Source organism: Vigna umbellata, chromosome 1, assembly GCF_029865625.1.
Source record: "Vigna umbellata cultivar VRB3 chromosome 1, Vumbellata_1.0, whole genome shotgun sequence".
Classification (NCBI taxonomy): Eukaryota; Viridiplantae; Streptophyta; class Magnoliopsida; order Fabales; family Fabaceae; genus Vigna; species Vigna umbellata.
The window spans coordinates 82,102,512-82,122,999 of NC_142165.1; the positions used below are offsets into that span (position 1 = coordinate 82,102,512).

At 33.8% G+C, this 20,488-nt stretch overlaps 3 protein-coding genes across 3 annotated transcripts; all 3 read left to right on the plus strand.

Annotated features, from left to right (window-relative positions):
* The first annotated feature begins 1,376 nt into the window (after positions 1 to 1,376).
* Positions 1,377 to 4,159, plus strand: LOC124841895 (pentatricopeptide repeat-containing protein At2g13600-like). Its single transcript, XM_047318272.2, has one exon. It carries the CDS (start codon positions 1,546 to 1,548, stop codon positions 3,730 to 3,732), a length of 2,187 nt encoding a protein of 728 aa, XP_047174228.2. The 5' UTR covers positions 1,377 to 1,545; the 3' UTR covers positions 3,733 to 4,159.
* A 1,486-nt stretch (positions 4,160 to 5,645) lies between these two features.
* On the plus strand, positions 5,646 to 7,173 carry LOC124841893 (fe(II)/2-oxoglutarate-dependent dioxygenase 4-like). The gene is made up of 3 exons (XM_047318270.2): positions 5,646 to 6,172; positions 6,319 to 6,649; positions 6,768 to 7,173. The coding sequence occupies exons 1-3, from the start codon at positions 5,703 to 5,705 to the stop codon at positions 7,023 to 7,025; spliced, it is 1,059 nt and encodes a 352-aa protein (XP_047174226.1). The 5' UTR covers positions 5,646 to 5,702; the 3' UTR covers positions 7,026 to 7,173.
* A 2,386-nt stretch (positions 7,174 to 9,559) lies between these two features.
* On the plus strand, positions 9,560 to 19,616 carry LOC124841894 (fe(II)/2-oxoglutarate-dependent dioxygenase 4-like). The gene is made up of 3 exons (XM_047318271.2): positions 9,560 to 10,062; positions 18,685 to 19,015; positions 19,139 to 19,616. Exons 1-3 carry the CDS (start codon positions 9,593 to 9,595, stop codon positions 19,394 to 19,396), a joined length of 1,059 nt encoding a protein of 352 aa, XP_047174227.2. The 5' UTR covers positions 9,560 to 9,592; the 3' UTR covers positions 19,397 to 19,616.
* Positions 19,617 to 20,488: the final 872 nt, after the last annotated feature.

Consider the following 20,488-nt stretch of genomic DNA (forward strand, 5'->3'; position numbering starts at 1 on the left):
GGACGACGGTGGCGATCCTGGTTTGTGCCAGCGACGTCGTAGGGAGAGAGATTTCTCTCTAGCACGCGAAAAGAAGGACAAAGTTTGGGCTGCTCCGTCCGGCGTGGGTGGCGTCGTCGGCGACGCTCTTGGCCAACAAAAGGAAGGCGCGACGGAGGGTAGGGGCTGCTGCGTTGGAGGTTGAAGAAAGAGGCGTTTCTCTCTTTCCCTTTTCGTGCATATCCCTTAGGATTTTAGGGTTCGGAAGTAAATCTGATTTTGTCTCTTTGCAATCCATTTTTTAATACAAAATATAATTCAAACTCCTTTTTAATGTCATGTTTGATTAAACAATACACTCATGCCACGTACCCAATCTTAAACGACCGTTTCTCTAATTTGACCGCAAGCTTCTAATTGTTTCAATTTTACAAAAATAAGACTCAATTGAAAGACCGAACAAGAACGAGATCTATTTAAAATTCCGGATGAAAATAAGAATTTACGGAAACATTAAACTTTTTTGTAATTCTTTCATAATGTGTTTTTCTTCTTGTTTGAATTTTCTTTGTTTATATAATTGTTACATTTGATAGCAGTTAAGAATTTGAATTGTATCTCTTTATCGTAATCTTAGTAAAATGACTTGGATTAATTCTTTAATTTGATTCATCAGTTTGAATCTTTAACTTCATTTTTCAATACTTTAATTTTAAATCAAGTTATGTTCTATAAGATAATAAACTCAGATTTGTTTTGAATTATGTTCTCTTTAATGTCACAATTCTCCTGTTAAGGAAACTTTGTACAATATCCCGTAACCCTTCCACAACGCTGCAAAAGTTAGGCCTCGGTGACGATGATGAATGAAGACAAGACCGGCAACTTTTATTGTAGTCTACAAGTTCAAGTTCAAGGTGCTGAATATTTTTATATAAATATATTTTCAATGACTAAAATAGATCGGATTAAAATGAGGCAGACTGGTTCATTTTGTTACTTCTATGTATTGTACACTATATTGATGTACTGGAGTGTTGGATTTTTTTAGGAAATTTAAACATTTGATTACAAATTTTAAAATAAAATATTTAATTGAAAGCTATGAAACTAAATATGTCAGTATTTGAGGTGATATATTTTTACTAAGTCCATAATACTAATCTTTATTCAATCAAAAATTGTTATATTTAATAATTTTATTAAATTTTAACAAAAAACTAGCTAAATCTTTTTATTAAAGCTAATTTCTAATTGATTGACATTTGAAAAAAAATTGGGTATTTCATTCACTGAAATTCATCGTAATAAAAAGGATTTAGTGCCCCTGAAAGCAAGTTGAGTTTCAGAAACAGTTATAGTTTTTCACAAAGTAAAACTGATGTTTGAATTTTATTTCAAAGAGTTATATACATATTTAATATTGTACTGTGTTTAACCATGATTAACTTGTAAAACAGTTCATTTGGGTTTCTATTATAGAATTGCTTTTGGTATTCGTGGTATAAACTAGAGTTTACAATAAATAATTCACCTTCAATTCAGAGACGATGCTTACTTCACACAATGACTCTGTTTCTCCGTATCAACTTTGTGGGCACCTGGAAACGCAACCGTTGGAAACGGAAAGAAAGATTCCGACTTTTCACGACACAGTTGCAATCTTCGGAGCACCATATCGATTACGTGATCTCCACCAACATTTCCATAGCTCAACGCTTCAAAATGGGAAATCTCGAAGAAGCCCGCCACCTGTTCGATCAAATGCGACAGCGAACAGTTTCTTCCTGGAACACCATGATTTCTGGGTACTCCCAATGGGGGAGGTACCCTGAGGCTTTGAACCTTGTTTCCCTCATGCACCGCTTCCGTGTCACGCTCAATGAGGTTTCTTTCTCTGCGGTGTTGAGCGCGTGTGCGCGGTCGGAGTCCTTGCTTCTTGGAAAGCAGGTTCATTCCCTGCTTTTGAAATCTGGTTATGAGAGGTTTGGCCTTGTGGGGAGTGCTTTGCTGTATTTTTATGTGCAATGCTGTGGTATCAGAGAAGCTGAGGTAGTTTTTGAGGAGCTGCGTGATGGGAACCAAGTGTTGTGGAGTTTGATGCTTGCGGGTTATGTGCAGCGTGACATGATGGATGATGCTACGGACATGTTTGAGAAAATGCCGTCGCGGGATGTTGTGGCTTGGACTACATTGATCTCAGGGTATGCTAAGAGGGAAGGTGGGTGTGAGAGAGCTTTGGATTTGTTTGGGAGTATGAGAAGGAGTTCCGAGGTGGTGCCTAATGAGTTCACTTTGGATTGTGTAGTGAGGGTTTGTGCTAGACTTGGGGTTCTGTGTGTAGGGAGGGTTGTTCATGGGCTATGCATTAAGGGTGGGTTTGATTTTGATAACTCAATTGGTGGTGCGCTTACTGAGTTTTATTGTGATTGTGAAGCTATTGATGATGCTAAGAGAGTTTATGAGAGCATGGGGGGAGAAACTTGTTTGAATGTTGCTAACTCACTGATTGGGGGCCTTGTCTCAAAAGGAAGGATGGAAGAAGCTGAATTTGTCTTTAATGATTTGAGAGATACAAATTCTGTTTCATTTAATTTGATGATTAAAGGTTATGCTATGAATGGTCAGTTCGAAAAATCAAAAAGGATTTTTGAGAAAATGAGTCCTAAGACTTTAACATCTATAAATACTATGATTTCTGTGTCTTCCAAAAGTGGTGAGCTTGATGAAGCTGTGAAGCTTTTTGAGAAAACTAAAGGGGAAAGAAACTACGTCACATGGAATTCAATGATGTCGGGTTATATCATTAATGGTCGGCACAAGGAGGCATTGAATTTATATGTGGCTATGCGCAGATTATCAGTTGACTACAGTAGATCGACATTCTCTGTCCTATTTCGTGCTTGCTCTTGTCTTTGTTCTTTTCGACAAGGACAGTTACTTCATGCTCACTTAATCAAAACGCCATTCCAAGTAAATGTTTATGTTGGGACTGCTCTTGTAGATTTCTATTCCAAATGTGGTCACTTGGCTGATGCTCGAAGCTCATTCAACAGCATTTTTTCACCCAATGTAGCAGCATGGACAGCTCTTATAAATGGTTATGCATATCACGGGCTGGGATCTGAGGCAGTTTTACTCTTCCGCTCAATGTCACATCAAGGAGTTGTTCCAAATGCAGCTACTTTTGTTGGTGTTCTCTCTGCTTGTAATCATGCCGGTCTAGTCGGCGAAGGTCTGAGAATTTTCCACACAATGCAAAGTTGTTATGGGTTAACCCCGACAATAGAACATTTCACATGTGTGGTGGATCTCCTTGGTCGATCAGGCCATGTAAAAGAAGCCGAAGAGTTTATCATAAGAATGCCGATTGAAGCAGATGCGATAATTTGGGGAGCTTTGCTTAATGCTTCATGGTTCTGGAAGGATATGGAAGTAGGGGAGAAAGCTGCTGAGAAGTTGTTCAGTTTGGATCCCAACCCAACTTTTGCTTTTGTTGTTCTCTCCAACATGTATGCCATACTAGGTAGATGGGGACAGAAGACAAAGCTTAGGAAAAGATTGCAGAGTTTGGAATTAAGAAAAGATCCAGGGTGCAGTTGGATAGAATTGAATAACGATATTCATCTCTTCTCTGTAGAAGATAAAACCCATCCTTATTCTGATGTTATTTATGCAACTGTAGATCATATAACATCTACCATTAACTCTATTATACCCTTCCATTTTATTCATAACAACAATTTTGGGTAACATTTCTGAGGCCACCTACTCTTTATGATCCGATTTTTCTTCAAGATGTGGCCATTGATCGACCTAAATATTTCTGGCCAAACACAATTCCTCCCGAAAAGCTTACTTGTTTGTCCAATATTGGTGCAAGCCCAGTATTGGTTTTGAAGTAATAAATAAACACTCCCTTCACACAGTAGTCTGCCTGTTAGATTTGAAGTTGGACAATGGATAGGATAATTTTACCCTTTGAAGGAAGTTAACATCAATGATTTTTTTGAAAACATTTGAAGAGTAACATAAGAACTTGAATGTAAAGCTTTATATCTTATTCTACTGTCTTACCTGTAGAAGAGTCTGTGTAGTAGTGAGAAACGTATTACTGTGTTAACAGCTGAGGTACATTTCTATGAAGAGTTTCACTAATGAAATCAAGCATCCATGTTCATAAAAGAATTACTCTCCTAATAATAATGGAATGTCAAAGCACATGGTATTATTTTACTTTCAGAAAAGTATAATAAGGAAAAAAAATTAGAGATACAAGTCAGAGCACTTAATAGTAGAAGTAGAACATATCTTTTATTTTCATATTGTATTATTCAAATTGTTTCTCTGTTGCACTTTGAAAAGAGGGTTTTAACATTGTTTTTTGTGTTCATATTGCTAAATTCCGTAATATGATGCGTTGAGATTGTGATTAGAACTCATATTGTGGGATAATTCACGTAAACAAGGTTTTTTTTTTTAATTCTGAGAAAGAACAAAATAGGTAGGAAAAGGGATCAGAGGGATGACTAGGACTGACAAACACATTGTTTGTTTGTTTCTTGGATTTTCCTACCTAACCCAATCCTTTCTCTTCACACTTCTTCTCGCAACTCTTCTTAATCTCAAACAATAAACCCTAATATTTTCTCTCTCTTAAATTCATCTATAATATATTAATAACTGCATAAAATTATTACACATAAACATTGTGTATGAGATGCATTCATCAAAACCATTTCTTAGATTTAAAGAAATTATCCTCATTAAACAAAGTTGTGGTTTTATATGGAATTTTTAATTTAGGAATTTCCCCCCAGACATGAATACCTCCTTTTAATTAATTAATATTCTATTTAATAAATATGGATATCTAATATTGACAATTCTCCAATAAACCTAAAAACAATAGAATAACATGATTTTTTACCATATTTTTAGAAAATATTCTAAACAGTATTGGATAAACCATCTTAAAATTTTATGATTACTCTGTAAACACGATAAAAAGTAACATGCAATAATAACTAGATAAAAAATAAACCATCTTAAAATTTTAGGATTGTTTTTTTAAAACTTGGATCTTTTTAATAGAAGATTAACCCTAGAGGCCAACTCTGAGGATAAAATAATTTCCTTTCATTATCTTTTCACATAAAACAAGGACAAGCACACTGTCCGGATTCAATGTATCCGCACTGCAAGAACCTATCACAATCACATATATACTAACCATCTCCCCATACAAAAATGTTGAAAATAATCTAAATTAAATAAAATATTCAACATTTAAATTTTAAGTTATATAAATGACGTTAATGTTAATTTTTATATGCAATGTTTATATATGATATAATTCTTAATTTTTTCAAATTATAATTTTTCTTTAAAGATTGAGTCGAATTATAAGTTAAGTTTATATGATTTGTTGATTAAACCAATTAAGCTAAAACCATTTTACAAACTATTCAAACATACTAAACTTAGGGGCATAATTCAATTTAATTCAGACCAACTTAAAAAAGCAAATTTAGTTGAATTTTACTTATGATCAAGTGAATTCTAACCTAACTTCAAAGTGACCGAATTTTTCATTAGTAACAAGTTTTATAGGTTATGACAAAATATTTAATACTTAAAAACTAAAGTTTTGTTTTAACTTGAGATACACCAATTATAAACTCTGCACTCTGCAAAGAACTGAATCATCAGAGCTAACAACAATGGGAGAGGTAGACCCTGCTTTCATCCAAGACCCACAACACAGACCAAAGTTGAATACTATCCAAGCTGAAGACATTCCCGTGATAGATCTCTCCCCAATAACCAACCACTCAGTTTCAGATCCATCTTCCATTGAAGGCTTAGTGAAGGAGATAGGAAGTGCATGCAAGGAATGGGGTTTCTTCCAAGTAACCAACCATGGGGTTCCCTTCACTCTAAGACAAAACATTGAAAAAGGTTCAAGGATGTTCTTTGGTCAGACTCTCCAGGAGAAGAGGAAGGTTAGCAGAAGTGAGTTTTCTCCAAGTGGTTACTATGAGACAGAACACACCAAAAACGTTAGGGACTGGAAAGAAGTGCTTGATTTTCAAGCCAAAGACCCCACTTTCATTCCTGTCACTTCCGATGAACATGATGATAGAATCACTCACTGGACTAATCAATCCCCTCAGTACCCTCCAAACTTTAGGTAATTCAACTTCACTTTCTATATAAGCTGTCAAATTCTGGTTCAAAAAAATTGCTTTGTTCTTGTAATTCAACTAACTATATATAGATGGAAAATTAGCGAAGGACTTGTGTATAAACGATGTGAATATGTGTGTACATGGATAGGGGTATAATCGAAGAGTACGTCGAAGAGATGGAAAAGTTGTCCTTTAAGTTGATGGAGCTCATTGCCATGAGCTTAGGCCTTGATGCAAAGAGGTTTGAAGAGTTTTTCATGAAAGATCAAACCAGCTTTATTCGTCTCAACCACTATCCTCCATGCCCTTATCCTCACCTAGCTCTTGGTGTTGGTCGACATAAGGACGCTGGAGCATTAACCGTTCTTGCACAGGATGAGGTTGGGGGACTTCAAGTCAAACGCAAAGCAGATCAAGAATGGGTTCGAGTGAAACCTACACCAGATGCATACATAATCAATGTTGGTGATATCATTCAGGTGTTGAAATTTTACCCAAGTTAATACTATTGAGTATTATTGGATCTGCAGAATAGCAGTTCATGAAACATGTATAATCCCTTGATTAGAAGGTGATAGTTATAGTTTGTTGATGCAGGTTTGGAGCAATGAGTTGTATGAGAGTGTGGAACACAGAGTGATGGTTAACTCTCAGAAAGAAAGGTTTTCCATTCCGTTCTTCTTCTTCCCTGCACACTACACCGAAGTGAAGCCTTTGGAGGAATTGACTGATGAGAAAAACCCTCCAAAATATAGGCCATACAAATGGGGCAAGTTTCTTGTCCGTAGAAAGGGCAGCAATTTCAAGAAACAAAATGTCGAGAACATTCAGATTTATCACTATAAGATAGCTTAAAGGATAATAAAATATCAGTTTAGCTTATGCGTGGCCCTAGAATGATTCTGATTTGCTGCACTCTAATCTTATTATGAAGTTAACAGAACCAGTGAATGTATGTATTCTGGAAGCATCTAATAAAAGAAAAGTATTGTAATTGCATGGATCCTTTGATTTTTTTTACAGTTTCAAGTTTTATATTGTTCAGTAAGTACCGTTTTATAGGTTCCTGTCGATGATGTAAACTATTTGTTCATTGTAAATAAATACAATAATTTAGAAGTTCAAATAAACAAGATTCCGATAAGTCAGAAAAGGAAAATATAAGGTCGATTAACGAGTGAACTCACTCATCTCATCCTACACTTCATTATTTTATATTTTTAATTCTTTCCCTGTATAATCTTTTGACTGCTTTAATTAAAAACAAATATCCATCCCTTCCTCATGTGCCTCTCTTCCTGGTTTGATATTCCCAAATCCTACACCCTTTTCTCTTCTTCTTTGTCGCATTTCATATTCTATTATTATGTTTGCATTTCTGGACTTGTGCATGGTTGGATCTGGGATGAGATCTGAAATCTGGAAGGGGGATTGGAACGAAGTGGGAGGCCTTAACCGCACTTGGAAGTACGGTGGAGAGGTTGCGGCAGTTGTAGATGCGTTTGATGGTTAAGGTTGGAGAGAGAAGTCATTTGACATATGTTATTCTTGAACGAAAAATGAGGTTTTACTTATATGTATGAAATATAAAGTCTGATACCCCGCACTTGGAGAAAAAAAGCAGTTAATGTGAGGTTGGAGAAAGAATCAGGATTGACCCCTCAAAATGATTAAATGAAAGATCCAATATAGTTCAGGGAAGCACCACTTCAACTCAAGCTGGGAAGAAGTCTATTATGGGATTGGCCTTTAAGACAGTAAATATTATATAATGAGTGCAACTGTTAGAAGTTTGGTAAGCATAAGATCTCATTATTCAAGTTTCCTCATTTTCCAGTGTTACTGAGATTAAGACTAACTAAAGAGGTAGATTAATTGAGTGGTCTCGTTAAACCATTATTACAACTTTTCATATTTTAATTAATGAAGGGCAAAAATGTTTACCAGGAGATACAGATGAGATGGATGAGGTGTAGGGAGAAGCATTCTCGATTAAAGTTAGTTTTCCCTCTCCACACGTTATACTGTGGTATGAATAACGTCTTTTAAAAATTTAGTAGAAATATAATATTTGGATTGACAATTTCCGAAGTCCAAAAAAAGATAAAAATATCTGAAACACTATATTTTCTCTTTACTAACAACATTGCTCTCTTCGAGGACAATCCTCGTCCCGCTCTCCCTGACCTTCGTGCCGATGGCCTGGTTGGTGCCACCCGGTTTGGAGGTTTGCTTCATCCGTTCCATTTGAACAGTCTTGTCACCTTCTTCGGTGACCTTCTTCTTGGCGACCCTGGCTGCATTCTCGACTTTCAGGGTGGTCAACTCTCCCTCATAATACTAAAACTGTTGTATTTCCATCATTTGTTGTTGAAGTACTCTGATAGTCTCTGTCCGGTCCTCTAAACCCATGTTTCTTGGGGTCACTTGGATCTTATGAATCACTCGACCCAAGGTAGACACTAAAATATTTCTGATATAGATCAAGTAATTCCACGTAACACACATAACACACATTCACACTTTATTTTTTTGTGTTCGAATAACTCTATTCATACCTTTAGCTTAAGTATTTTCTTGTCAATGTTTCAAACCGCTTGGATAGTTGTTAAACACACTCTAATGCTTAAATGCTTAAGTCAATAATTAATCCGGTACTAACAAAATCTTAAATTCACAGTGAAATCACCTACTTTTTAGCTTTGATTTGTATTTATAACTTTTGAGATAAATTTAAATTTAATAAAATCTTAATCACTATCCAACCTTTTCATCCATAAGGTTACCTTTGCCCAACTGAGCGAAACTTGTATTGTATTGTTTTGCTCAATTTCACTACTTAACATATGTAACTGGTTTCCCTTTTTAGTAACTCTTTTCGTCCGATCTTAACTCCGTGGCCTCCTCACCATCTAGTACAAAGAGAGTTTTGAAATTATTTATTTTGTTCATATTGCTCATTCAGTGATAAGATGGGTTGAATTTGTGATTAAAACTCATTGTGGGATAATTCAAGTACTCAACGTTTCTTTTTTCTTCTTTTAATTATGAGAAAGCACAAAAGGGGTGGGAGAAGGGATTGGAGGATGACCGGGACTGACAGGGACATTAAGATTACATATAATATTTTCATTTTCACGAAGATTGATACATGATATCTTATTTATACTATTTATCTATGCTATTTTTTAATTTCTCTACTGTTTATTTATTTTCTGTATTTAAATTTATGGTAACTATGAAAAATAATTAAAAGTTGAGGGAAAAGTTAGAATTGATAAATCAAAATATTAATTAATGTTTTCATAAACTTTTGAAACAACTCCAATTTTATTAGAATATTGTTATTATTATTACATCAGTTGTGTTTATATATATATCCGCAATCGGCAAAGAACTCTATCATCAGAGTAACAAGAATAATGGGAGAGGTAGACCCTGGTTTCATCCAAGAGCCGGAACACAGGCCAAAGTTGCATACCCTCCAAGCTGAAAAAATTCCTGTGATAGATCTGTTCCCGATAACCAACCACGAAGTTTCAGATTCATCTTCCATTGAAGGGTTAGTGAAAGAGATAGGAAGTGCTTGCAAGGAATGGGGCTTCTTCCAAGTAATCAACCATGGGGTTCCCATCACTCTAAGACAAAACATTGAGAAATGTTCGAGGATGTTCTTTGGTCAGACTGAGGAGGAGAAGAGGAAGATTAGAAGAGATGAGAACAGTCCGATGGGTTATTATGATACAGAGCACACCAAGAACGTTAGGGACTGGAAAGAAGTGTTTGATTTTCTAGCCAAAGACCCCACTTTGGTTCCTCTCACCATTGATGAACACGATGATCGACTCACTCAATGGACTAATACATCACCTCCGTACCCTCCACACTTCAGGTAATTCATCTTCACTTTGTAAAATAGTTTTAGTTTGAAGTTTCAAGAATAAAGAAAAAGATGTAAGTTAGTGTATGGTGAATTCGAAAGAAAGATTGAATAAAATGGTAAAAAAATAGTAAAGATTGATACCAGGGATGGCTAAGAAACATCTTTTACTGCTACCGATAATCCTTCACGAATATGAGTAATACTTAGGAGTGACAAAATAGGATAAGGTTTAGCGGGGTAGGCCGAAAGCAGGTTGATCTGGATTCTTCTGTCACCTAAAATTGGAGGCAATTGCTCCCTACACCACCACATACTACTTTCCAGCACCTCTCCATTCCTGTTTTGCCCTCCAGTAAAATTTAATTTTAAGGTTAATATTTTTTAACTTTTACCTTTTGTTGCGAGTGTGGTGGTGGTGTGAGTGTGTTTCACAGTGTGCGGTGTGCTTATTGGAAGGTTACAAAGATTAGTAGTGGTGCAAGAAACTCAGCTAGAGATTGATCTTGCTGCTAATGCAGGTGCATTGGGAAAAGTAGGGAAAGTGTTTCCCAATTGCGTAATAAACCCTAAAAAAAGTATTATCGTATTATCTTAAACGGATGTGAGTATCCGTGAGCGGATGTCAACATCTGTTAAAGCTAAAACGGATGTCGACATCCGTGTGGAGAAACAGTGTGTTTCGAGCGATTTTGTCGGAAGTGAATGACGACGGCGTGTCGGTGAAGGACGAGGCGTCTGCGGTTTCGCGCCAAATGGCGGTGGATGTAGCGACGCCGGACAGTACCATGAGCTCTTCAAAAAGTTTTGCTTCCATGGTTGTAGTTCCGAAACACTAAATAGGTCACGTGTGTTTCGGTATTCTCTCTTTTTAGATTCTTTAATTTCTTAAAAGTTTCGTGTACACAAGTATTTTTGAACCTTCTATGTTTTGCCACTCTCATATGTTCAGCACAGACCTTGAATTTTGAATTTCTTTAAAACTTCAAATCTCCCTCACCCCTTTTTCTGGTTTAGATTTGGTTCTTTTCTAAATCATGGGGTACCACAAAAGTGAAGCTCTTGATCACCTTCGCAACATGGCTTCGAGATTTATGCCTCAAAATCCAACTTTTCGGCATAGTTTTAGGAGTTGCAAATCTTGGTATTTAGATTCAGGTTTAAAAGGGGCTATCTTTAATGGGTTCTCTTCATGGTGTTCGATTTCTCAGAGACAAGGGGCACAAGGTGTTGTTGGAGTTAATGGTAACTTTCACAATCTCTTTCCTTTTGGGGCTAAGAGATTTTACTGTATTGATCCATATAATGTGCAACATTTCAAGCCGTGGGGACAAGATTTGGGTCTGTTTCATGAGTTTGTAGGAGATGATGATGTAAGGTTGATTGGAGTTGAAGGTGGAGGTTTGGAACTTGATAGTGACAAACATTATTCAACGTTGACCAAAGGAGAAGTTGGAGTAAAAAGTAAACAAATATAGTTAAAGTAAAAAAGAGTATTTTTGTAATTAAAAATTTTTGGGGAGGTGGAACTCACAAAATTGGATTAGATAATAGAGTTCGTTGTACATTTGGGCGGGTTAGCCCGTTGTTATAATTAATAATTGAAGTTTAATTTATAGGTGTTAATAATTTAAATTATAATATTATTATATTTATATTTTTGAGATAATATAATACAAAGGAGTTAATTTTTTAAATTATTTTTATTTTAAATTTTAAATTTTAAATTTTAAAATATAAAATAAAAAAGAGGGTTAAGACATTAATTAGTCAGTTTGAGGATGGAAGACAAGACAAGCCAGCACAGATTAAAAGTTCCAACTCAGTTTAGGATGTAATTCACTTTGTTACTTCAAATACATATTTCTCTGTATACATATGATAACAGATATATCATTCGGTTACTGAATAACACAATATCGTTCGGTATACTGAATAAAAACCTGAACGGTGCCAAACGGCGTCGCTGAGTAGTAGTATAATTGAACGGTATAAGCAGTAACCGAATGATATGAAGATATGAAGGAGAGAAAAGAGAAGAAAGAAGCTCGAGAACAAAGATTGAGAAAGAAGTAAAATCTTATTCCAAGTACAAAAGTGATACAGTAGAAGAAATATATAGGGAGGAAGAAGAAACAGAATAACATAAAAAGGGCAGGTCCAGTGCAGACCCAAAAAGAAACCAAGCAACACAGGTTAGTGAGCCTGGATGGTTCACTGAACAATACAGTGTGACCGAATGGTTCACTGAACACCACAGTGAAACCAAACGGTTCACATATCAACACAGTGAGACCAGACCGTACACTGAACACCACAACCATTCGGTACTGAACAACACAAGACCATTCGGTATACTGAATATAAACCTGAACGGTGCCAAACAGCGCCGCTGATCGGTAGTATAACCGAACAGTATAAGCAGTAACCGAATGGTATATCTGTTATCAACATATTCTGATATTTGTTGCTTCTCATACATGTTTTTATTTTAAATTATTAAAATACTTTAGTTTATTAAATATGAAAATGAAAATTATAATAAATTTTACTTTGAAAATAAAAATAATGATACTCAAACCATCCTATTCCATTGTCATCCCTACCACATGGGAGAAAGTTTAGAAATGGTAGAAGTGAAATTGATTTCTTGAAACAACTACGGTATTTCATTATAGTACGTTGCATCCATTCACATACTACAAGTCTCGACATGTTCTTTTTTTCCACCGACTTTACAAATGTTTGTTATCAATTCCTTTGGTTGATGTAGTATTTTTCTATGACATTTTATTACATATTTTACTCATACAGATTTGTAGAAAATTTTATAATCATCGTCGCATTTCTTTCAGCTTTATAGGTGGTCTGAAATATAAAATACACTTTGAATACTACTCCCTACTACATATGAAACACACTCTCAACACTTATTTCTATTAAGCAACTTTAACCATAATAATTCGTAGTTGATTGAATGTAATTCTCAATGATGCCTATATAAACATGCCTTCAATTTAATCTCTCACATTAGCAACTTTAATTTATTTGTTACCATTAGTGGTTGGATATAAATTTCATCTTACAAATTAAATTTGTAAAGTTAATTTAGGTTTAAAGTTCACTTCTTACCATAATATCAAAATAATGAATTAAAGTTTATCATAGTGACATTTTTTGTTTGTTGAGTTTATTATTTCACCCGCTATCAAATTGTTATCAAATTATTCATTAATGTCTAGTCTTACGTTTGATATGTATATGTCTCAATGTGAGGAGAGTGTGTTGTAAGTTTCACATCTGATAAAGATATGACCAATTTACAATAAATAAGTAGGTTCATATTATACATTTCGAAGTCGATTTTGTAAGATTGAGTTAAATTTAAATTCTATTTCTTAACATTTTAGGATATAGAGATAATTATTTGACAACTAGATAAATTCATACTTCTATCTTACAATTGATTATATTAATTTTATAATTTAACTTATATTTTAATTTAATATAATATTTTGTTATTCTTTATAATTGTCAAATGAAGGTAAATGTAAAACTTGGGATGTGAAAATAATTATTTTCTTTAGAATATTAATGGGATCACCATAACCTAATGATCTTATATAACCAAAATGTATGTGTTAAGTATCTTTATTTGGTCAATTAAGCTTCAACCTAATGTAGGTTAATCTTCTATTGATTGAATAACAAATTATATACATTATACTTATGACCCAACTTAATATAAAAGTTATTTAATAGTAGTAGTATTGTTTCGGGTATACGATTGAGGTCAACATTCAATGTCCAATTAACAGTTTAAATGGTTTAAATGTTGTCCTTCGCTCCAAATTTCTTGTATTCGGTCATCCAATATCATTCGGAGGACAACTATAGAAGATGGTCTAATGCCAAACTTAGTTCAACGTTTGACAACTGAAATATATTTATAGATTTCAGAATGAATCTTTGATTAGCAACGACCTAATTGTGACCCATTTGATGATAATCAATCTTTACCTTAAGTTAATCAATATTAGAGTTAATCTTCTTATCCACTGATTGTTCAGTCCGCCTCCTAGGTTGTTCGGTGACAAGGGTGGTTTGTGAAGGAGTCTCATTAACAGTTTATTGTCTGGTTTGTGGCTGACTAGACAATCATATGGTACATAGGTCCCCCAAGCCCGTGCCTGTCATGATAGGCGAAGGGGTTTGCAACGGGATGGGGATTCTATCGTTCAATCTCTTTTGAAGTAGACTCGACCCTAGCTACTCATCTGGTTGGCCTCTAGACCATTCGGTTGAGTGCTTAACAATTTTAAAAATCTTGAAATCTTACTATTGAGGGAAAGACGCATGACACCTTTGAACGATGCAAACATAAAAGAAAATAATATATAATTGTTGAGCGCTTGAACGGTTTTACAGTGTTTCCTCATGTGACAGGGATTTGGAAAAACATATTGTGTCTTTTACTAGTCACGAGTATACAAAGTTCTTATGTGAACTTGCCCATTGATAACTCCTTGTAATTGTTGTTAGAGAGGTAGAAGTTCACGGATGAACTCTCTTACTTTCTCTTTATTTGCAACAAGAAGTAGGGATTCACGGGTGAACTCCTCCTTCATATTTGGATTGAGTGTAAGGGCTTTATGGATGAACTCGTTCTTCACCAGCTCAACGATGTTGGTAGGGGTTCACGGGTGAACTCCTCCTTCACCAATTTCTCTCTTTCATCTTTAGATCAACAACAAGGGTTCATAAATGAAATTGACGAGCTCGAAGATGTTGGTAGGGGTTCACAAATCAACTCATCTTTCACCAACCTCTATATTTCATCTTTTGAACTGAGCGACACGAGTTCACGGATGAACTTGTCATTCACCGGCTCGGCATTAACCTCTCTTTTGTTTGATTTTCACTTGTACAAACTTTCTTGAAAATTCTTGAGAATTCCTCGTTGTATTAATGATGGTAAAATTTACAAGGTTAGGTACAATAGTTTAACTAAAATAAAACTTTAAATGTGAGGCATTCGATGTGTTGGGGATGACTTTCTCGCTCGGATGCTCCAATCGATAGGCTCCATTCTTCAAATCTTCAATAACCCTGTGTTGGTCTCTTACGCATGTGTTGGTCTCTTACGCATTTTGTAAGTCTTCCTTCAAACTAAGTCACCCTTAACGAAGCTTCTAGGTCAAACCTTAGTGTTATTATACCTTTGTACAATTACCCTTTTGTAGGTCTCTGCCCACACGATTGCCACTTCTCTTCTCTTCTGTAGAGTGTCAAGCTCCGTCCTTAGTTGTTCGTCATTAAGGTTCATGTCTCAATGTTTCTCCTGTGGTGTCGTGCGGTGACTTATCTACCTAGACACCTTTTGCTTCATCCAAACTTCGCTTCAACTCGACCATAATAATCTTGTTGACTGCTTCAGCTTAATTGTTCGTTTGAAGATGCTCCATGGAACTTGTGACGTGCTTGATGCTAAAGTTCTTGTAAAACTCAGGAATATTTTGTGAATAAATTATTGGCCATTGTCTGTGATGACTGTGTGAGGAAGTCCAAAACGACAAATATTTTTTACACGAATTTATGCACTTGTTGGGCTGTGATGGTTGCCAGAGCTTTAGCATGCACTCTCAGCTTCATATATCACACCAAGTTTCCATCCATTTCTTAGATAATCTCTCCATTGTTATGCTTGTATCGAACCATGTTCTCCTCTCCAAAACTAAGCACTTTGAGTTATACTTGTTTTTTTTCTCGTGATCACATCTAAAAGTAACATCTTCACTTACAATGTATTCCTTATGGCTCTCAGATTGATGATACTTTATCCAAGCCTCTCTTTAGTTCTTCTTTTACTAGTTTTTGCTCTAAACTAATGGTGGATCTTCCCTTTAGGAGTTTACAAGGGGAGATATTACGTGAACCATTGGAACGTCATTGCAACATCTGTCTCATGTCGTTGATGAGAAAGGTCTTTATATAATCCTGTTCTATATATTTCAATAATAATAAAAATATTTTCTTTTGTCTCTATAGATTTTTTCTCTTTCTCTTTTTCTTTTGTATCCTCTTATCCATAATAAGTTCCATAAGCTCAACGTCCTCGACAACAACTAATGCCTCCACGAAGCTCACCATTGGCTTCTGCATCTACACCTACCTAGACATGACGGACAAGAAAATGTCATTTCTCCCACTTTTTCAAAACTGCCATTGTGAGTCATTCATACAAATTGAAAAGTAGCTAAAAAAAAGAACAAGAAAGCAGTAAAATCACACTTTCTATGTAAGTTATAGCATAACTAGCATAGAATGTGAACATTTCGTGTTGAATCCAAGACCATCATAGAAAATAAAAACTTTATATTTCGGTTGTATTTATCTTAGTTCTAAAATTGGTATAGAAATTTTTTTCTTATAGAAAATCTTATTACAATAACGAGGAATGAGTGGTTCTTTATTTCAAACATATACCATCTTTGATGTGGTTAATAGACTATTTAGGTTGTTGCTTAATTCCTCCTCTTCTCAACTCAATTGAGCTATTCTTTTCGTTTATCACTTCAAACTTTTATGTAGAGCTGTCAAAATGAGTAACCCGACTCGACCTGGTCCGACCCATCACGGGTTGGTCATTTAGTGAGTCAACCTAACTCAGTTATTAGTGAGCTGAAAAAATTCGAACCTGACTCGACTCACAGGTTGGTGGGTTAAACGGATTGACTCACTGACTCACTTAACTATAAGTGTTTTTTTAAAATAAAAAAATTATAATTTTTTTTATTTAAATCTAAGTAAATTTCACTCTAAAATGATGTTAAACTGCAAAGACAATTCAAAATAAAAAAAATATCATACAATCCAAGCGTAATCTAAAAACAAACACAAAAGACGAATAAATAAGTTTTTAATATCGATAATTTTTGTATCATTTGTCCATTTATAATATTAGAGTCTTGAATAGATAAATTTATAATATTTTTTCTCTTTGAGACATCTTTGTTTTTATCTCCATCTACAATATAATAAAAAAAATGATAACTAATAATATTGAAACACAAAATACTAAATAATTAAATTAAATTAGATGGGTTGGTGAGTCAACCCAGCTCACCACGAGTTTAACCCGGGTGAGTCGGGTTCTAAGTGAACCGGATTGAAAAGTAACCTACATAAAAAAATTACATTTTTTTCAAATCCAACCCAACTCAAATCTGTGATGGACCGGGTTAGCTCGCGGGTAAGAGTAAGAGATTCCGAGCAAGACATATGTAATGAGTTTAGTACCTATTTTTTTTGCTTTCACAGCATAGTACTTCTTTTCCTTTGGACTCCACCAATGTCATTTTCTAGTCAAACTTCATATGACATCCTCTTATATTATATATTTAATAAAAACAAAAGCTACAATTTTCATTCTGGAGACAATTCAAATTCCTCTTAAAAACTTCTTTTTATTGAAAATACATTATTTCTTTTTCGATAATTGAACTTAAAATGAATATGTATAATACAATAAAAACCGTACTTCAAATGAAGAATTCCGTAAACATAGTAAACTATCGTGTCTATGTACTCCCAACTTAGTTTGATATTAATAAAATATAATAGTCATATCATTCAATAATTAAATTAGAAATTAAATTAGAGTAGAAAATTTTCAAATATTTAATATGTCAATTCAATGTAACAATTATTTCTGGAAGACACCACTAAGATGTCACTAGTGACATCTACTATTCTTGAAAAAGAAAAGTAATTTTTTTTTCAAGAACCAACAAATACACTTGTGATTTCCACCATTCATGAAAACAAAGTATCTACAATTGCTTATTGTAGAAAATATAATGCCCTCCAAGTCCTTCTTATTCCTCTTTCAACTTCTTCCTCTTGATATCTATTAGTGTAGAAATGTCTAATATGAAATTATCTTCTTCAATCTCCCATGAATCTCAGAGCAAATAAATGTCTTTACTTTAGTACTCTAGAAATCATAGTTTTCATCTATAAAGTAAGGTACAAAAGAACAAATGAAAGACGATTAATTAACCATAATAAAAATTTTAGGAGTAATTTGGAATGTAATGAATTTTTTTCATAGATAATTAGACACTATGTCTATTTTAATAAATTATCCAATATAACCCTTTTTCCATCATTAGAATTTAATAGAGTACAGTCAACAAAATTGTCGGCTATACGAGAGGTGAATTTAATGCCTTATTTATTTTACGATGTGAATACTGCAAGAAAAAAAAAAAGACAGAAAGTTCTAAAAATAAGAAATAAAAAATTATTAAACATAAAAAATAAGGACGGATTAAAGTAATTATGTCCTTTGTATATACTCAAAATAAATAATTAAAATAAATAAGTACTAATAAAAATATATACTTTTACTTATTTTTATTTTTTTCATCTAACAATCCTCCTTTTTTTTTATTAATTTCTATCTCTTCCTTAAATATTAAGGGGAAAATTGAAAATATTGACATGGGAGATGATTTTATAGAAAAGGGTAGCAATGAAATTATGAAGAAAGTCTTATATTTAGGTAAGGGCCTCATCATTTTGCTTGTGTTTTTTTCCAACAATTCACTGTGTGAAAACGAACATGGGCAGGGATATAATAGAAGAGTACGTTGAAGAGATGGAAAAGTTGTCATTTAAGTTAATGGAGCTTATAGCTTTGAGTTTAGGGCTTGAAGCAAAAAGGTTTGAGGAATTTTTTAAGAAAGATCAAACTAGTTTTCTTCGTCTCAACCATTATCCTCCATGCCCTAATCCTCATCTAGCCCTTGGTGTTGGTCGTCATAAAGATCCTGGAGCCTTAACCATTCTTACACAAGACGAGGTTGAAGGACTTGAAGTGAAACACAAAGCACATGAAGAATGGATAAGAATTAAACCCATCCCAAATGCTTACATTATCAACCTTGGTGATATTGTTCAGGTACTATAGTTTGTTATTAATGTTAATAAAATATAATATAATTTGGTAATTTTGTTATTGAAAAATTTATTTTATTATATTTTTTAATAGAGAGTGAGTAAATATATGAAATTGTTTACGCAGGTTTGGAGTAACGATGCATTTGAGAGTCCAGAGCATAGAGTGGTGGTGAACTCTGAAAAAGAAAGATTTTCTATTCCATTCTTTTTCTTCCCTGCACAAGAAACTGAGGTCAAGCCTTTGGAGGAGCTGATAAATGATCAAAACCCTTCCAAATATAGGTCATACAAATGGGGCAAGTTTCTTGTTCACAGATTCAACACTAATTTCAAGAAACATAAGGTGGGTAACATTCAAATTTATGATTATAAGATAACATAGCATATTAGCAATAACATTTATCTTATGCATGAAAATTATGAATTGGGTATAATATGTAGCACCGTTGATCCAAAACACTGTTTCTGTTTCTGAAATGAATGGATGTAATCAAATTTGCTGCTAAATTCCCTAGCTAGTGTGCTTCGTGTATGAAATAATCAAGTACCATTTATCAAGTTTATCTATATAATGTGGGAATTGCACTTGGACTTTATTTTCAGTTAACGATTTTCACCTTGATTTTATTTTGCTACAATTTTTGTTGATTATGAATTATTCTTTTCTTTCATTATAGGATTAAATATGTTATAGACCTAGTATCCTTTTATGTTTAGATGGACTAATTAATGTGTGTGTTTGGAGGGTCAACTACAACAATTGTCTATTACAACAATTATCTATTAAGTAAGTTTCATTAAAAAGTAGTTATATTATACTTAAATGAAATTATTATCAATTTTTCTTTTTAAATATTTAAGTTTAATTAGGTGGAAGACATCTTAGCTCACACATTCCTTTCACCATTTTTCCAATGAGTTTGAAATTTGAATTTTTGAAATAGTAAATATTATAAAAAGGGAGATTTGAATTGTGATTTTTAAAATTTTGTAATTTTTCATTTTATATCTTCTAAAGATGTAAAGTAAGTGAAAGATAGACAATTTAATAAAAGTTTTCACAAGTTTAAAAATCTTTATTCTTATGTTAATTAGTTTAATAGTTATAACATGTAATATAACATATTAAGAAAATAAAAAATACTAATTTTTTATATCATCTTATCACACAAATATAATCCCATTCTTTATCAAATAGTCAAGTTTTACTAAACAAATTAATGTTGCAAAATACAATAAAATATTTTTAGACTTTCAATCTTTTATGCTTGACCTCATTACAGTCTATTTGGATCACTGTACAAAAGAATATTTACATTGGACAAAACCGACGAAGAGAGTGAATGAATGATTTCTTAATAAAAGTTTATACCTTTAAAATTTCCCCTATCAGAGTAATTACAATAAAATCTTTTTCTTTATAATATCAACATATAAATAAAAAGAGTAGTGAAAGAGAAAATTGCACAAATTA

Excerpts from the sequence above, each read along its gene's own strand:
- LOC124841895 (XM_047318272.2), top strand. The coding sequence starts at position 1,546 with ATGACTCTGTTTCTCCGTATCAACTTTGTGGGCACCTGGAAACGCAAC.
- LOC124841893 (XM_047318270.2), top strand. The coding sequence starts at position 5,703 with ATGGGAGAGGTAGACCCTGCTTTCATCCAAGACCCACAACACAGACCA. Across the intron at positions 6,173-6,318 it reads CAGTACCCTCCAAACTTTAG|GGGTATAATCGAAGAGTACG; the intron begins GTAATTCAACTT and ends GTACATGGATAG. Across the intron at positions 6,650-6,767 it reads ATGTTGGTGATATCATTCAG|GTTTGGAGCAATGAGTTGTA; the intron begins GTGTTGAAATTT and ends TTGTTGATGCAG.
- LOC124841894 (XM_047318271.2), top strand. The coding sequence starts at position 9,593 with ATGGGAGAGGTAGACCCTGGTTTCATCCAAGAGCCGGAACACAGGCCA. Across the intron at positions 10,063-18,684 it reads CCGTACCCTCCACACTTCAG|GGATATAATAGAAGAGTACG; the intron begins GTAATTCATCTT and ends GAACATGGGCAG. Across the intron at positions 19,016-19,138 it reads ACCTTGGTGATATTGTTCAG|GTTTGGAGTAACGATGCATT; the intron begins GTACTATAGTTT and ends TTGTTTACGCAG.